At 43.0% G+C, this 17,786-nt stretch overlaps 1 protein-coding gene across 1 annotated transcript in view; it reads right to left on the reverse strand.

Annotated features, from left to right (window-relative positions):
* Positions 1 to 712: 712 nt before the first annotated feature.
* Positions 713 to 17,786, reverse strand: part of LOC138595028 (collagen alpha-1(XI) chain-like) — a 49,606-nt gene continuing 32,532 nt past the window's right edge. The window contains exons 33-66 of the mRNA XM_069666346.1: positions 17,630 to 17,683; positions 17,497 to 17,541; positions 17,353 to 17,406; positions 16,525 to 16,578; positions 16,343 to 16,396; positions 16,136 to 16,243; positions 15,784 to 15,873; positions 15,620 to 15,673; positions 14,352 to 14,459; positions 14,120 to 14,227; positions 13,964 to 14,017; positions 13,811 to 13,864; positions 12,327 to 12,434; positions 12,165 to 12,218; positions 12,023 to 12,076; positions 11,876 to 11,929; positions 11,715 to 11,768; positions 11,446 to 11,553; positions 9,863 to 9,916; positions 9,241 to 9,294; positions 9,069 to 9,122; positions 8,830 to 8,883; positions 8,638 to 8,745; positions 7,746 to 7,799; positions 7,561 to 7,614; positions 7,381 to 7,488; positions 4,914 to 4,967; positions 4,764 to 4,799; positions 4,604 to 4,657; positions 4,168 to 4,492; positions 3,930 to 4,042; positions 3,709 to 3,777; positions 1,664 to 1,897; positions 713 to 1,586 (exon numbers count right to left, since the gene is read on the reverse strand). Coding sequence (XP_069522447.1) covers positions 1,440 to 1,586; positions 1,664 to 1,897; positions 3,709 to 3,777; positions 3,930 to 4,042; positions 4,168 to 4,492; positions 4,604 to 4,657; positions 4,764 to 4,799; positions 4,914 to 4,967; positions 7,381 to 7,488; positions 7,561 to 7,614; positions 7,746 to 7,799; positions 8,638 to 8,745; positions 8,830 to 8,883; positions 9,069 to 9,122; positions 9,241 to 9,294; positions 9,863 to 9,916; positions 11,446 to 11,553; positions 11,715 to 11,768; positions 11,876 to 11,929; positions 12,023 to 12,076; positions 12,165 to 12,218; positions 12,327 to 12,434; positions 13,811 to 13,864; positions 13,964 to 14,017; positions 14,120 to 14,227; positions 14,352 to 14,459; positions 15,620 to 15,673; positions 15,784 to 15,873; positions 16,136 to 16,243; positions 16,343 to 16,396; positions 16,525 to 16,578; positions 17,353 to 17,406; positions 17,497 to 17,541; positions 17,630 to 17,683 — 2,841 coding nt within the window. The 3' untranslated portion in view covers positions 713 to 1,439. The remainder of the gene's footprint in view (positions 1,587 to 1,663; positions 1,898 to 3,708; positions 3,778 to 3,929; positions 4,043 to 4,167; positions 4,493 to 4,603; positions 4,658 to 4,763; positions 4,800 to 4,913; positions 4,968 to 7,380; positions 7,489 to 7,560; positions 7,615 to 7,745; positions 7,800 to 8,637; positions 8,746 to 8,829; positions 8,884 to 9,068; positions 9,123 to 9,240; positions 9,295 to 9,862; positions 9,917 to 11,445; positions 11,554 to 11,714; positions 11,769 to 11,875; positions 11,930 to 12,022; positions 12,077 to 12,164; positions 12,219 to 12,326; positions 12,435 to 13,810; positions 13,865 to 13,963; positions 14,018 to 14,119; positions 14,228 to 14,351; positions 14,460 to 15,619; positions 15,674 to 15,783; positions 15,874 to 16,135; positions 16,244 to 16,342; positions 16,397 to 16,524; positions 16,579 to 17,352; positions 17,407 to 17,496; positions 17,542 to 17,629; positions 17,684 to 17,786) is intronic.

Here is a 17,786-nt window from a genome sequence, read left to right on the forward strand (position 1 = left end):
ACCAGACCATCAGCGACAAGATTGATTACTTCCAGTTATTTTTAATGCCTGGAACTGCTGGCGGGGGGCAGGTGTCAGACGAAGTGATTAACTGCACGCTGCCTTTGTTTACATTTTCCAGGGCAAAAACTTTAAAGTGAGTGATACACATAACTGTTAAAGAAAGCAGGATGCGATTGTTTGTTACAAAACATCACTTAAGGATGTACAGGACAAAATCAGCAAAGAGGTAAGAGATAGTTTTGTCCAGAGGCATCAATTTATCCCCTCCACTGGCTTACAGTTGCATCAAGAATAACTTCAAACATCTTATAGATCGATTACCAAGCATGGAAAGGATTGGTCCCGACTTTGTTCTCTGACTTCTCATAAGTGTGTTATAGCAGCCATTTCTTGCTTTGTAATGCAACTCTTTGATTTACTTCTTTTGAGAAAATGCTAAACATGTTTTATACTGTATGAAATCATCAAGAACCCTGTCACCATAGCAAGAAAAAGTGTAGTGTGAACATGAGGGAAAAAATATCAACAGTGCAGACATGAAAGCGCATACTGAAGGGAATTACCTGGTTGAAAATCTGAAGGTGTTTCTCTCTGCTCCTCAGACTTCTTCTCTGTTGTCTTTGCTTTACAAACACATTCAATAAAACTACATCTCATCATCATTAACTTAAATGTACATTATGTACTTTTATTAAAATATGTTAGTCAGTCACTTTCCCACAAAACTGTGCATAGAAAGACCTTGAGGCAATCATGTACCACAGTTTGGTTTGAAATGTTGAACAAATATAAATCACAGATTCACAATATATATAAAAAAATGCACTGTCCCAGTTCCCTTTACAAAGTAATGTACTCCTGTAAGGAGCTACATAATAGCACCGTGATGACTTACACTCCAATATACATCACATTACAGTTAATAATAACAACAAAATGACAACAACAGACAAAAAATACACAACAAATTGAGGTTTGATGATAACACAGAACAATGTGGTGAGTGAATGCTGCTGAATTAGGCTTTTCTGTATTATTGCAGATGATTCACTGGTCATGTTTGCAGGCTTGTGTATGATTGTGTATAGATGAGAATTGAGTGCATAGATTACCGTAATAACTGTATTAAAAGACAAGGATGAAAACTTGAGAGATTCACTCCTTCAAAGACGGAAAGAAAATTGTGATATGGTTGAGAGTGAGACATTTATTAAAGTTTGAGAGAGTTGTGAGAATGTCTGAATTAAGGAGTGAATAAACATCTGAATAAAGAATGAATGTTTAGACAATGAAACACTGTTGTAGGTAAATCAACTTATAAATATGTGGCACCAGGTAAGTCTTGAATGTAATTTTCTCCCTGCATGTAAAAAAGTGTCCATGGCTCTTTTTTTCCTATTAAATAACTCCTGTTTTAAGCCCCGCCCTCGGCTTGGTTAACCGTTGAAGCAGACCGGACCAACTTGGAAACCAAACTTCTGGTTCCCCTTCCCAAAATCAGGCACAGCAACGTCGATGATCGGAAGCGTGTTGGACAGCGGAGCGTCAAATTCCAACACTGTCCTCTCTTGCCCTGAGCGCGTCTGCAGCAGAGAAACACAATCAGAAAACAAATATAGGAGTATGTGTTTACACTTAAATTTATATTTGTGTCACTCACCTGACACCCGTCGTACAGCGCACTGATGTAATGTGTGTTCTCGTGCGTCAGCTCCTCCCCGTCACTGCCTCTGAAGCGCAGTGCGTGTTCGTGGCTGTAGGTGGCGACGTGCAGCCAGGCGGCAGAGTTCAGGCAGTGGTAGGTGAAGGTCTGCTTAGCTGTCGCGCTCAGCAGCTGCAGGAAGGTCAACTGGACGACGTGGACTGGAACGCCGTCAGACCCTGAGTAGGAAAACTGGAGAAGAACACAAAAATCACTGACACACATTCATAAAGAACATTCAATAAACCAAGAGCGAGAAAACAGATTCAGACTCTGGAGCTCTGGATGCTTAAAACAATAAAAGCTAAGACACAAGTGAGATAGCAGTATGCTGCTCTACTAGGCTGCGTAGCTAGTTCCAAAGTCCAGTTCATATGTCCTCTAGTTCAGCATAATACACAGATACTAGGCATGACGTGATTTAGTAGCTAACACTTACCACTTAATAGCAGATTAATTTCACATTAGCGGCAGCCATCTTGGTATACAAAAACACTTCTAGGCACTTAAAATTGCCTCGTATAATATAAATGGTTGTGATTGGCCTGACCTTTATAAGGCCGTAAGGAAAAGTCTATTATTGGGACGGCAATCACACACATCTGCCAGAGCAAATAAAACATGGGCTCGCAGATTTGTCTGGTTATCATCATACGACGCACCACTGAGGGTCAAACCTCCTCTCTCTGCTGTGGAGGGTTGGAACTTCACTCCTTCCTCATGAATGCACCCCTTGTCATTTATCAGTAAAGAAAGCAAGGCTGTCTGCTCTGTAAAAGAGACAGTGTGACCTTACCCAGATGGAAATCTGCATTAGGAAATTAGCTAAAGCTTGTTCGACGGTAAGAAACTCTACTGCCTATAGTTTCTGTAACAGCTCCAGCACGTCTAGTCTGCTCATTACTGATATGATCTGGTTGCTGCCAAATATCAGACTTCATTTGACCTGATGGTTTTGTTGTTATCATAAAAAACTGACCAGCATTGTAAGACACCTTCAGTAAAATCGGCTGCCAAATGTTGTAAACGCTGCTTTGAAAACTCAGTGGATAAAACACACTGAGTGTCTTTCTTTACATCTAACTAACTGAAGTGCTAATTAGCATAATTAAGCAATGTCACATGAGAGGGAGTGATGGTGTACTGAATATCATAACTGTGATAATAGATAATCACAGCAGTGCTGGTATTCAGTACATCACAACCTCGAGTGTGATATTGCTTTTACACAACAGTTACACAAGCGGTAAATAGCAGTAACAATCAACAACAATTTTTTTTCCCTCTACATCTCTCTTTTGTTGCCAAGCAACCCAAACATTTTCCTGCACTCTGTGTCTACAGGTTATCACAGATCAGCTGTTTTTTATCATGTTCATTTATCTGTTTGTTTTAATTTAAAGGCTCCTTCAGATGCGGTCGACAAATGCGTCCTCCGTCTCCCTGGCGAAGGATCCATCGGGTGCATCCTTCGCGGCCCACCGGATCCCGAGATGCATTATGCGCCAGTTCAAACAAGATGGCGGACTTTTAAACGGCCGAGGAATAAACTTCAAAATGTAACAGTTTTGGGTTGTAACTCTATCGAATAGCCAGTGTTAGACATGTTTAAGAAAACGAAAGGGCCCTTGAACAAATTATCTTCAAAATAATTGGTTAACTTACGCAACGTTAGTTATGCTAGCTAGTTAGCCCGCTAGCTACCTGTTGGTAGGCAACGGGAGCAGCGTTTGGTGACGCAAGGATAGACCAGACTGTCTCATTTCAGTTCGGCTTTAACGGTCTACACAGGCTATGAATGCAGCATCCTCAGACACAGCTTATGTCACCACTCATGGAATGCCTGTCATCCAATCAGATTATTTGGTCGGAACAAACTGTTGTATAACATAAAATATTTCCCACATTTGTAGCAGTGATTAAAAGCCTCCTGTTCCATGACGTGCTGCTTAAAAAACACACACCAGCACACATAGATAGCATGCAAAAGCATCACACCATACCTGTTTTCCTTTCCTGAATGTGCCGTACCAGGAGCCAGGCTTTTCCCCTTTCCAGGCTGCTAACTTCACCTGATGGCAAACAAACAAAAATCCGTTTAAAGTTCACTAAATCAACACACGGATGATTAAAATAATGTTTAATGTTTTTCTGAGAATTCATTTAGCTCCTGTTAGCTTTGAGGTGTGTGTTTCTGTGTGTGTTTTTCTGCATGAAAACTAACCGACTGGAACTTCTTGTCAGGTTGTAGACACGTCTCTCCCTGTGCAGTGAAGTTACAAAACACCTTGAAGGAGTCTCTATGACAACCCTGGTTTGGATCTATCCAGTACTCACCTGTAATAGAGAAAAAGGGCAAACACCTGAAGAACAGAAACACTAAAACAGAATAATCACACAGACAGACAGAAGAAAGGCCAAATTAGTCTACACAAACAACCAGACACAAACTGATAAAGTACCGTTGGGGAGTTCTGGGTGGAGGAGCCAGAGCTCCTTGCAGGTGCGGGCGGGGCTGTGGTACGTCCCCAGTGGGTTACGCAGACCCTCCACCTCCACTTTCATAGAGGACAGAGACGCGAACACTTCCTCCATGCCTTGTCCCACCTTGTCCTTCATCAACCCGTCCTGCCCCGCCTGGTCCCCCTGCATCCACTCCTCCTCTCCTCCGTCTATCGCCTCCTCTTCCTGCTCCTCCTCTTCAAGTGCAGCACCATCCACCAAGGAGTTGGTTCTTCTTCTACGACCTCGCTCTGGCAGAGGGGACATCCCGATGGCTGGTGATCCCTGAGGAGAGGAAGAAACAGGTAGACAGGAGAGAGGATAAGCAGGTGGATTCAGTTTTTTTGAGTGTTGCAGGGTATTTGGATGAACTAAATGTCTGCGTGTATAACTCACTGGAGGTCCTGGAGGTCCGGCAGGCCCAATGTCTCCTCTGGGACCAATTGGACCCTAAATAGAAGCAGAAAAAAGGGATAAATTTGAGGTTGTAGAGATGTACGAGGCTCAGAAGTGATAACACTGACCTATATAATAAAACAACGAGCACCACAGTTACCTGGTTTCCCTTAGAGCCCTTTTGACCGATTGCACCCTGAGAGAGGTAAAGAGATAAAGTTAGATTAATGTCCCTGTAAACCCGATGCTAACAGTGATGATAAATGTATTTTGATATAAATAAACTTTGAAGATTATCTTGTGTACTCACAGACAGACCCGTTGTGCCGGGGGGACCGTTAGGACCTTGTGGACCGATTAGACCCTGAAATTAAACATGAGAGAGGAAACCAACCGTCACATATAGAGAAAAAGTAGATAGTGGTTCATGGTAAAAATTCATTGCTGTTTTTTCCTTCTTTTCAGGGAATGTGATGACTATTAGAAAAAATATAAAATATCAGCTGATCCTTTAAAGACAGATTAACCTGCCCTTAAAAAAGTCTAGCATGGGCTTTTAATGACCCCCTTGTTCTTTGTTACTACCAGCATCCAGCATAAGCAGAACACCTGACCACCTGTCAAACTGATGAGCTTCTTTTGTTGACCTGAACAATCTAAAATTTGCGCAAGAACACAAACAAAGGTTTTGTATTGCAAGTTAAGTACAAACTAAGGGCCTAATTCACGTAAGGATTGCGTGGCTTTTGTGCCGGCTTACCCTGTGCAAATGATTCAGAAAGAGTTCCGCCTCATTCTCAAAGCACAAGGAAAGGATAAATGCACCCCAAAGTGCGCTGCAGAGCAAACAGCGTCTCTGTGCTCCGGTGCTGTTTGCGTGTATTTAAAGAGTCATTATGCAAACATGTGGGGCAAATTTCTATGTAAATGAGCCTCGTGGCAAAAAGCACCTAATTCACAAACACCAGCGCTAACAGCACCGCGCAGTTAGAGTGAAAATATTACCGTCTGGGGTATTACAAGGGCTGTCACGCTCTGAGTTTCCACTGATCATGACGACTATTCCACCTTTTCTGTGATGAAAAAATGTATTTGTCTGTAAATACATTACGTTAATAATATATTGTAATTATTATTATAATTGGGAAACCAATCAATTGGGGCTGTGCGAGGCTCAACCCCGGTACACGGGCACACTCTGTCCACATGTGTGGAGACGGTTACACATGACTGGGATCTGGGCGAGCTGTTGAGGGCTTGCTCAAGGAATTAAGCTGCGTTACTGACAGTGAAACTAGTAAACACCTGTCGAGTCTGGACTTTTCAATTAAAAGAGCTACCCCCTCCTCTCCCTGCTCATCACTGATCTGTGGATGGAGCTGAGATCCGTCAGTGTGCAGCTCAGTTAATGCATGAAAGTGCAGCAGCGCGCAGCAGAGAGTGGAGGTGCAGACAGCTTCTCTCCACAATCACCACTGCAAAACGTTTGCGCTTGAATATTATCAGTGCTGTTTCCTTTGTTAATCAGACCTTGAGACGGAGCAGATAGTGGGTGCTATCAGCGGCCGCAATCCATTCTTAATGAATATCCTTTTTACACTCAGTAACCTCAATCAAAGTAAATAAATGTAGTTTCACCTTAAAAGGTATGAGAAGGTCTGTCAATCACTAAATCTTTGTAGACAGCTTAATTTGTACATTTTTGGTACGACGTCATGCTATATGTAAAAGGCCCTCAAACTTATGTAATCTCCTGACAAAGGCCTTTAGCAGTTTTCAGGTATGTTGCAGCAGGTGGCTTCCTCAGCAGGTTCCAGGGGTTTGCCCTGAGCTTCTTTACTCCTTCGACTTTGATTGATTATCAGAACATTCTACATCGAAATGATCTAGTCCCCTTGGAAAATATTATGGTACTGTTAAAACCCCATGAAACTAAGAAATACAATAGCATTTTAGGGCTTAAGTATGTTAAGTATTTTCCTTGGCTGCTTGGTGTCTGTGTTCTCTGTTGTCTTGTGTCTGTGTTTTAACTGTAACTGCTGTTTCTATTGAGATGCCGAGTCCTTTGACATTGAGATTTCACCCTCGAGGGACTTCCTGGTTACATAAGATCTGAGATCTAAACCTGTTCATCATTATATAATCAGTTCAGGTTACTCTAATGTTGTGTACATATGTTCATGTTACATGCTACCTAGTGATTTAGTGTCTAGTGATTTAGGAACTCGACTTGTTTTCCCTATCCCAGGGAGTCAGCGACCTGGCCCTGAGCAGAGTGCTCTGTGGAAGGGAGTAGATGTAACTATAAATCATATGGCTGTTAAGATTTATAGCTGTTAATCTCTGTGCGGGGGAGTTTCTCAAAGGTATAATGTGCACTATGAACATTGATGCTTTGCTGACCCCTTTGCAAAGGTTTCATAATAAAATATCACAAAGACATCTTAGGGATTCAAACTATATAAAACATGCAAACTAGCTTTCATGACTTGAATTCCGACCTATCAACATTCTAGAGTGTAAATGAATTTCAGCACTACACATCCATTACTTGTATAGCTTTGTAACTGACCAAATGCAAATGTACGGTTTGTTTTCACACTAAGAATACAGCCTGTAAACCAGTTATTTTCATTACAATATTATCTAAAGAAAACAACTCTATTTGGTGTGTTTCCTCCCCTCCAAAAACATACTGAACCATGAGTATAAACCAACTGCCTGCTAGGAAATCCGGCTTGTGTGTATGTTTGTGTTTGTGTGTGTATTTTCAGCACCTCTTCTCCTTTTGGACCCGGTAGTCCCTGGTTTCCTGGCAGTCCTCTGTCGCCTTTCTCTCCGATGTCTCCTGGTGGCCCTATCAGACCTATTAGACCCCCGTGACCCTGAAGAGACGTCACAAATGAGCTCATGGTCTATGTGAAGTCAAGTGATTTGTGTGACCAGTATGAACTCACTTTGTCTCCCTTCTTGCCGTGGTCTCCTTTCAGTCCTGGTAAACCTGGTGGACCCTGAGAGGAAGATGTGTTTTGTATATAAGTATATAAACTGTCAACAAAACCTTTAATTTTTAATGCTATATAATATTTTTTTTTCTATTCTTTTTTCTCTGTTATGCTCTTCATTTGATTTGTCGTCTTACCATGGGACCCGGGGGTCCTGACTGGCCGGGTGGTCCATTCAAACCCTGCTCTCCCTGAGAGGAAGACACACGGACAGAAATGATCAAACCTCCATCTTTGTCATGTACGGAAGCCCGAAGCGGACATGCATTCAAACATTTTATTTTTCCGTTTTCCTGTGTTAATGACTACTTTCCCGTTATATATTGAGATCTCGACTTATTTATCTCGTTATCTCAAGAAATTCACTCTGTCAAGAGAAAACAGAGTACCGTAAAGTCTGGAATATAAGGCGCAGTCAGTTTTTGGGGGTATCCCAGAGGGAGAAAGATTTTCTATAGCTATTTATTAATAAAAACGTGTATAAATATATATATAAAAATAAAGTTATTTCAACACTATTTAAATTCATGTTCATTTAAAACAAATTCAAAACACACAAATTACAGCCTACAATCTGTTTACGCCATGTCGAGTTTGCAATCCTGCTAGCTAACTGGTGCTGTAGCTAGCGGTAGCTGGCAGCCTACGGTTACGCTGATTGTTGTGAGGGTGGCCGTGACGGTGCATGTCTGTGACGAAGCGTTAGCGACAATCAAGCTAGTTTTCCTTAAGACAGCGAGGAATACAGCGCTGCGGTATATTGTAAATAGGAGACATTGCAGCGTCTTGGATCCACAAACAGTTTAATGCAGAGGTGTGACGTCACCACTTAACAACCGACAACTTCAGCTCGATTATAGCGCCATCGTCACCGTCGCACAATAACATACACTCTGCATTTTATGTGAAAATGTATTAAAATTGTGTCTTATACACCAAATTTTAGGGTAAATAAAATGTATGGATGCATCTCTGCTTAAGGCAGTAATGCTCTATGTCAACATATTAATTCTTCACTGTGTGACTTACTGCAGGCCCGGGGATCCCTCTTAAACCTTGAAGTCCAGGCTTTCCCGGATGTCCCTGAGGACCAACAGGTCCCGTCTTCCCTATGGGACCCTCGAAACCGGGAGCACCCTGAAACAGACGGAGAAGTAGACGACCTTCAGAGGCTGTAAGCATCCGGTTGTTACTATTCAAAGGCTTGTTTCTATCTCTCACCTTCGTTCCTTTCAGGCCAGCCTTTCCTTCCTTGCCTGGTTTTCCCAAGTGGCCCTGTAGAACAGCATTTTACAACATGTTCACCTGATTGTGTCATACAGAACAAACACACAAACAAAATGCCTTGACCTCATTCTAACAAGGAAAGAGGATTTAAAATGTAATAAATCAAACAGGAAATAAACATTAAGGATGGTTTGATTATAGGCCGTGATACATGAACACAAAAACACACACACCCTTCTCCCAGGAGGTCCAGATGGTCCAGGTTCCCCTGCCGCTCCTGGGGGTCCCTGAGCAACATAAAGAAACTACTTTAAGCCCAATCATTGCATTGTATGATGACAGCATCTCTCTCATGTTTATGAATTAAATATGTCATGGTGTAGGATGTAGAAGAGAGGAACTCACAGATTTTCCAGGGTCTCCTGTGTCTCCTTTAGCCCCGGCCAGACCGTCCACACCCTGATGAGGACAGAGAAAAGGAGGGCAGGAGACAGTTGTTTTTATGGCAACATGAAAGCTTTTAATGTAGAAAACCTCAATACAAAGGAATGAAATAATGTTGATACAATTATGAGACATATTAAAGGAGTTAAAGAAGAGTCTGTAAAAACTTATCTCACACATGGTGCTCATACAACCACATACAGATACACGTATCAGCTCTTAAACACACACGTGTTGGCGTCTCTTCAAATTATGTTACATATGTGATTCTGTGTATTGATTTCAAAGGTCTGCTTACAATGTGTCTTCTCCAACCATTACTCCTTAAGAATTTTAACAGTGTTTTCTTGTAGTGTAGTTATCCTACACCGCTTAGCCTTCTGTTAAATGCTTTGCAAGTCTAAGATAAAATGTTGCAGTTAAATCCTTAAAGGCAAGAAATATGTGTTTTATCAAAGAACTATCTTTTTGGTCTGTCTTCTCTCTGGCAGTGGGACATGATAATTCCCTAATTCTGAATATTGAATTTGAATTGAAGATGAAGGGAAAAAGTGGAAGATGAATATAAAAAGCAGGCACTTACATTTGGTCCGGCTTCTCCCTGCTGTCCAAGATCCCCAGTGAGACCGATAGGACCCTGTGGAGACAGAGAGGCAGAGTTTGATCTAAAAGTGCAGTATACTGTACAGCAGAGAGCAGTAGGTTTTAAATGTGTATGCAGCTACAGAATCAGTGAAGTTTAAACGCCCTGTTCACCTTTGGTAGCAACGTGTGGTTTTTATGATCGGATCACAAGTGGACAGCCTTAATTACAGGTATTTGTCCACATACGTCTGGGCAGTGTGTACGCACATGTGTCCTGGGCCACATTAAGCATCGCCCACTCTCCGTGAAGGCCGTTGGGGTGGATGTGGCTAAGTGGTTGAGTCGGTCATCTCTCAGTCGAAAGGTTTGGGGTTCGATCCCTGACTACTACAGTCACATGTGGAAGTGTCCTTGGGCAAGACACTGAATCCCAAATGGCTCTATGAATGCATAGATCCTGATTTGAAATTGGCACATACGTCATTGCCATAAGCGTGTGTGAATGGGTGAATGTGACATGTAGTGTAAAAGCAGCTTCGAGTGGTTGGAAGACTAGTAAAGCGTTATATAAGTACAGCCCATTTTTACCATTTTACCCGTATCCACGGCAACGATCATATGAATCCGGGGAGATCACTCGTAGATCCCATTTAGACTAACTGTGTGACGGACAGATAGATTGTAGATGGTAAATGGACTGTAATTATAAAGCGCTTTTGTAGCACTAAAAGCTGCTTTTACACTTCATGTCACATTAACCCATTCACACATTCACACACAGTGCCAATTTCCAATCAGGATCAATGCCTATTCATTCATACCCGATGGCTATGCCACTGGGAGCCATTTGGGGTTTAGTGTCCTGCCAAAGGACACTTCGATCCCCCAACCTTCCGATTGAGAGACAACCAATTCTACCACTGAGCCGCAGCCGCCCTGTCGTAATGCCTTCACTTTCTGATTTGCAAGGTGTTTGTCTACAGTTATAAACATTTATTAATAACTTTTATAATAATTTTTCTTTTGGCAATTTGATTGTTAGATAGGGCAGCATGAGATAGACATGAAACGGGGAAGAGAGAATGGGAGGTGACGTGCATCAAAGGGCCTCGAGTTGCAGTCTAGCACCGGGTCGATGCTTTGAGGACTGTGTCTCTGTACATCGGTTTGCTGCTATACCGACTGAGCTGAACCGTCGCCCCTTATAAAACAGATATTTCTTCTTTTGAAGATAACAGAAAGGTAAAACCAGCTTTAGCCGAGGCTAGCAGAATCTATCTGTAACTAGCTTCCTTTAGCTGTTTTTGTACAGGCTCTCTGTCGTGGGAAGTGTAGCAGGAGCTACAAACTACCCAGGCCAGAGAGCATTTACTGGAGTTTTCCTCAGTTTTCTGGTTTCTGAAAACTTTTTAAAGCTGTTTTCCCACAATTTATGCATTTCTTTGGCAATGTATTTTCTTTTACGTTAAAAGAAGACTAAAAAAAATCTGTTTCATGGTTAAACGGGATTTTTGCCTTGCTCGGGCAGTGTTTATGGTAGAGTTTCTAACAGTAGTGACGAGTGGTTTTTGGTTTCCTCACAGCGTTGCCTTTGGCTCCGTCCTCTCCCGTCGTGCCCCGGGCTCCTGGAGGACCAGCTGCTCCTGAGGGGCCGGTATCTCCCTTCTCCCCCTGGTCTCCTTTTCCTCCCTAAAAGAGCAAAGAAGCAGAGGGAGCGATTAGAAAAAAAAAAACTGGGCCACAGAAGAAGGGTAAGCGAAGCTTAAAAAACCGAAGATGGTGGAAGCATATTCTTTGATCTCTCGCTTTGAAGTCCAAATGTGCCCCGCGAAGAAAGCAAATGAACTCACCAGCCTTCCTGGAACACCGACTGAACCTGGGTCGCCTGCCTCACCATCCTCCCCCTGAGAGAGACAGAAACTATAAGTAAGAACTTTCAGAAGAGACTGTTTGTTTGTGGAGGAATATAGAAACTTAATATGTATGAAAACTGTTAATATTATTTCTGTACCTTCTCTCCAACACCACCTGGCTGTCCGATCATCCCAGGTCGACCGTTGGGACCCTACACAACACGGAGGAGATCACCACATTTTAACAGAATTTGAATCAAGCGCTCGATTAACTGAGGATGCATACACGTAACTGTGAGACTTACCTGTCCCCCAATAGGTCCTTGAGGACCATTAGGGCCATGTTGACCAGGGGGACCCTAAAACAGAGAGAGGAAGAATTAGTATCACTTCATTCATTTGTGTTTAAGGAAGAAAAAATGCCATTTACACAGGATACAAGCTCACCATTAGTCCCACGTGTCCACTCTCACCCTTCTCTCCTGGTAGGCCGGGCATGCCCTGTGTAAAATAGGACACAGGATGAGAAGAGGATTGAACTCAAAGTTCACCTCATCGATTCAGAGGGCATCTGATCCCCGAGGACCCCGACTGCTCTACAAATCTCACCTGTAATCCGATTGGTCCTTTGGATCCTTTGAAGCCGCGGAGTCCTTCATCTCCTTTCGGGCCGTACATGCCCTGCTGGCCCCGAGGTCCACCCACTCCATCGACACCCTGGTACACAGAGGGGAGCGTGGAGTTAGTGTGAGTATCAACATGATGGTGATGTTGGCAGAAAGGCTGGTTTGTTAAATTTGTGTTTTTTAAAGGTCGGGCTTTTTGGTTCAGCTTACTCTTCGCTTGAGTTTAGTAATTCGGGAAATTAGTTTGCAAGATTAGAGAGAGAGATTATTTCCGCTCTCAGGTCTGCAAGGTATAAAAGAAGCTACAGGCAGCTGGTTCGCTTAGCTAAGCACAGAGAATTAAAACAGGGGAGCAGCTAGCTTGGCTCTGTCCACCGGTGACTAACTGAACCTAAGAGAAGCTAACTAATAATCACAATATACTCTCTCAAATCTGTACAAAAACCTAAATGTAACAACAACAAGCTGTGGTTCTACAGGAGGTTGTATGGGGACCTATGTCTTTGCTGGTGGTAGTAACCTCCTTAAAGTTGTAATCTCGAAGATCTCGTTCTCTTTGGCAGCACCTATGGCGATAAACGGTTATTGCGGGAGCACACTTCCCAGATATCCAGACAGTGTTGCATGTGTGACGTCCACGGTTGGCTCGTTTTCCTCGCTGACGGTCGCTTTCCTTTTTAGACTGTTTGCTTCATCTGAGCGTCGAGTTTGTTTCTTTTTCTTTGGATTTTCACTTATTGTTGAAGTTGTATCTGTAGTCATCCATCTTTTCTTTGTTTGTTCAGCCAAAGTAGATTACTGTTTACTTGCAACACTTGCAGAGACCGAAAAGCAGCCGCTTAGTTCCGCCTACCCTCTCTGGCAGACCAACCACTGCTGGCTGATGGAAAACGCGTCACTAACTGGGCGCCACAGACACCCAGTCTGTAATACTGCAAATGCAAAGGCTTTCATCAGCGGGCCATAGGCTCAGTCACCAATGTGTTACCTCATCCGGCGATAGAAAGTGACTTAACAGTCATTCATTAAAATGAAATCTTCGAGATTATCACTTTAAGTTTACAGGTTTTAGAACTACTTCATTGTGAGAAATGCCCCCTAAAACCACACATTACATTGTTTACACATTATTTATGCGGGTTCTCCAGTAGCTGGTTCATGCTAAGCTAAGCTAACTGTCTCCAAACTGTAGCACCATATTTAACAGACCAACATAAAAGAGATATTGACCAACTTTTCTAACTCTTGATAAGAAAGCAAACAGCAAAGTTTCCCCCCAAAAAATGTTTTATTACTCGATCGATCAATAAATGATGAGTCCTGTAATCCTCCTGATCCAATTAAACAAGAGTGAGTGAAAAGCAGCGTCTAATTAGGTTTCTCAACAGACTGTGTGTGATGTGAGGTCTTGAAGTTTTAAGCCACTGACCAAAGATGAACAGAATTGAAAGAGAAGAGCAGACTCACTGGAAGTCCCGGCTGACCAACTACCCCTTGTGTGCCAGTGGGACCTGGAGGACCCTGTGGAGAGAGAGAGAGAGAGAGAGAGAGAGAGACAGTCAGACATGATCAGATCTACTCTGGTTATGTAGGTCAGTCCATGTCGAGCTCCAGACTCACTGATTCCCCTTTGTCTCCTTTGCTGCCCTTCTGCCCGGATTCTCCCTGCTCTCCCTGTTGACAAACACACACAGAGAAGACACAAGTTACCACCACAGTACCACCACACACTCGATCTCTCTTTCCTTCTCAGAGTCACAGAGACAGACAGTTTACCTTATCCCCGTCGTCTCCAGGCGGTCCTGCAGGGCCCGTGGCACCAGGCAACCCAACAGGTCCATTATCTCCATCCTGACCCGCTGGGCCAATCGGACCCTTCTCTCCCTGGGACACAAACACATCAAACACATGTAGTTCTGTCATACAAGCTTCATACAGAAAAACAACAGATCTAAAAGTATATCAAAAGAACCACATAGTAACACAGAGTAAAGCAGAGTATAATTACAGGCTCGCCCTTCTCTCCCATTGGTCCGGGACCTCCGAGTGATCCGGCGCGACCAGGCTGTCCGATGGCTCCAGCTGATCCAGGAGGGCCCCTCTCACCTGACGCCCCCTACAGACAGAACGACAGAACATCTCAGTCATCATGGCTGGAATAATATATGGTGTTTGATACTTCTGTAATTAAAGCTCCTGTGAGGAACTTTGGGTTTGTGTTGATTTTGGCGCCCCCTGTGGACAAAGCCGTACCTCTTATCTCTTTGCTGATTTTGTCCTGTACATGTTTAAATGGTGGTTTTAAACAAAAAATCTCATCCTGATTTCTGTAACAGTCATATGTATCACTCACTTTAATTTTTTGCACTTGAAAATGTAAACAAAGGCAGCGTGCAGTTAACCGCTTCATCTGACACCTACCAGCGGTTTCAGGCATTAAAAATAACTGTATAGAAATAATCAATCTTGTCGCTGATGGTCTGGTTTGCTTTTGTAGGTCATAGAGAGTCATCAGAATTAATTTCAGTCTGTTTGATAACCAGCGAAAAACTCCCCACAGGAGCTTTAAAAGACATGAAAAATAGTTGAGTGTGAATTTGTTCAGTGTTAATAGATCACAGCCTCATTGGACCCTGTAAAATGTGTTTAAAGGGTCAGTATCTTTCAAATGGATATTCTCATATTTTCATGGGTTTCACATTTTTGTGTGTTCATTGTTCACAGTTTAAAATGCATTATTCTGTTTTCCCAGAATGACATGTTTAAAAAGGTCGCCTCTGATTGGACCGTTCAGAACAGCTGCAGGTTTCTACGTAGAACCTTGCTGTCGCTGAAATCGACCAATCGTCATTCACCGTCATTCACCTCAGACTGCCTTCTTGCACGAGCCTGTAGTCGTCAAGATTTCAACTTACCATCCCCATACCTCCTGGCGATTCTGGTTCGTACATATAAGGCTGAATAAACGATCCTAGAGCAGCCATGTTTTCTACAACTTTGGAGTGACAGTGCAGTGTAGCGGTCACTCCTAATGCTGTCAGCCAATCGTGTCTCAGGTCTGACCTTTGAATGTCTAAACGGCGTGTTGGTTTCAGGAGGAAGGAGAGGCTCCGAAAAATAAGTGAATTAAAATATCTATACAATTTTTAAAACACATTAGAATAATAGAAAATTGATTGCATAGCTAAAATATGTCCCCTTTAATATTGCACAACATATTCAACTCAAACTTCAACAACAATCTAAAATCAGACGACGAGATGTCCTGTAACTCACTAAAGCTCCTGGGGATCCATTAGGTCCTGATCCTCCTTTCAGACCTGGAGGTCCCTGTAAACATGATGCATGCATTTCATTATTTAACTTTTATTATTTATAATATTAAAAAAATCATGTCAATTGTACGGAGTGTGTTGGCTGTGTTTTCAGGCGAGTGTTACCATAATTCCAGGAGCTCCTCTGCTCCCTCTGAACCCCTTCAGTCCTGTAGGACCGTTCTTTCCAGATGTCCCAGGTAAACCTGGATCGCCCTGAGACATACAAACATTTGTGTTATTTATTTATTACCGCGGTAACAACTATTCTTCCTGAGGTCCATGCAAAACAAAACAAGACAAAACATTCAAGATAAATAAAACACAAGTGAAACAGAAAACTCTTTCACATTCTTAGTGTCTACTAAGGCTACATGCAAGCCTCTCTTCCACCCTGATCCCATTATTAAAACACAAATGATGACGCTCTGAGATACAGACAATTACTGTTCATGTGTGACAGATTCTGTGGACCCACCTTTCCTCCCTCCTTCCCAGCAGACCCAGGTAAGCCGTGCTCTCCCGGTACACCAGGTGCCCCTGGGTGACCTCTGTCCCCTGTTGGACCCGATTCACCTGATTTGCCCTGAAACACACACGGTGAGTAAAAGGCTCGGTTACATCAAACCTGAAGCCAGAGGCTGCAGAAATATTACATAAGAGAGCTTCACATCATAAATCTCACCTGTGGCCCAACAACACCTGAGGGTCCGGGAGGTCCTGTCTTCCCTTGGAATCCCTGAAGTCACAGAAGAAGAAGGCTGTAAAACATGCTCCAGTGTGTGCGTGTGTGCGTGTGGTGAACTCACAGAAAGAGTTCAGTATCTGCTGACCTCTTGTGAACTCTCATGAAATCTGAACACTCACCGGCTCTCCTCTTTGACCTGGGTGACCTGGAAGTCCGTCTTTCCCAGCAGGACCCTACACACACACACACATACACAGAATCACACACACACTTAAGCAAAGATCGAGGTGAAGCATTGATGGCAGCTCAGGATTAAAACTGTCCTCGGAAGTAATATCCGTGATGTTCAAGGTGAGTGCCAAACAAATGTTCTGAGCCTTTTTTACATTTCGCTCAGGTACCTCTTTCTTACAGCAGCTGTCAAATATATAAATAAGTCTGCAGAACTGTCCCCTGCAGGCCACTGTAGGTGATTCATAGCAGCAGGTGACAAGGAATTCTCTCCAGTGCTTTCTCGCTCACAAGAATTTTTTATCAGAAAATGAAAAATGACGCTCCTTCAGCGTGAGCCTGGAAGCCTGCGCCACGACTTTAACCACCTATGTAACTTCTCTGACAGCACTTCCTGCCAGATCACCCTTTAGACACCGAGTCAGGGTCAAGTTAACCTCTGTGGGACCCCAAAAATCAGATACTAGCTTAGAGATGGAACTAATTCTCGTGCTAAAGTTTGGGACCTGTATTTTCACTGTGAAAGCTCGTATAAGAACATCTTTGATCTTTTGACTTCATGTGTAAAATTGAGATTTTAGGCCGCCCTGGACTTCATTTGCTCTTGTTTCATTTCTTATCCATGAATAGATATAAAAAAATAACTTAGAAAAGCGATTAAAGGTGGATTAGCTGGTGAAAACAACATGTCCTCTCCTGTATTGTGCAGCAGATTTGTAGCAATGACATAAAAATATACACATTATTTGTTTGTTCTGTGTTTTGTCACAACTCACGGTTCCTCCTTTAGGTCCTGGCTCTCCGTTCCTTCCTTGCGGCCCTGAAGGTCCCTAAAAAACACAACCAGCCGGTATAAAAGGCGATCAATCAGCTGATCAATCAATTCATTAACAACATATATCAAACAGTGTTTTTCTTACCCTATCTCCAGGAGATCCTGGAGGCCCGTCATGTCCTGAAGCGCCCTGTAAAAATGAGGAAAGTGTTGACCGCTAAAAGTGTTTCCACAATGACTGACAGCACGTTATTATTGGCTGAGGAGAGTCAGCTGACCTTTTCTCCTGATTTCCCTGTCGGCCCCTTCGCTCCTCTGCCCCCTCGTGCACCCTGTCAGTGAAGAAACACGAGTGAGAACAAACCGGGAACTTTTACTGACCCAAACAGACTCAAACCAACGTACAGTTCAGCCTACAGACACTCAGCACACAGT

The sequence above is a fragment of the Semicossyphus pulcher genome, unplaced genomic scaffold, assembly GCF_022749685.1.
Source record: "Semicossyphus pulcher isolate SPU_LCO1_2020_fin unplaced genomic scaffold, fSemPul1.0.p SCAF_17, whole genome shotgun sequence".
NCBI lineage: Eukaryota > Metazoa > Chordata > Actinopteri > Labriformes > Labridae > Semicossyphus > Semicossyphus pulcher.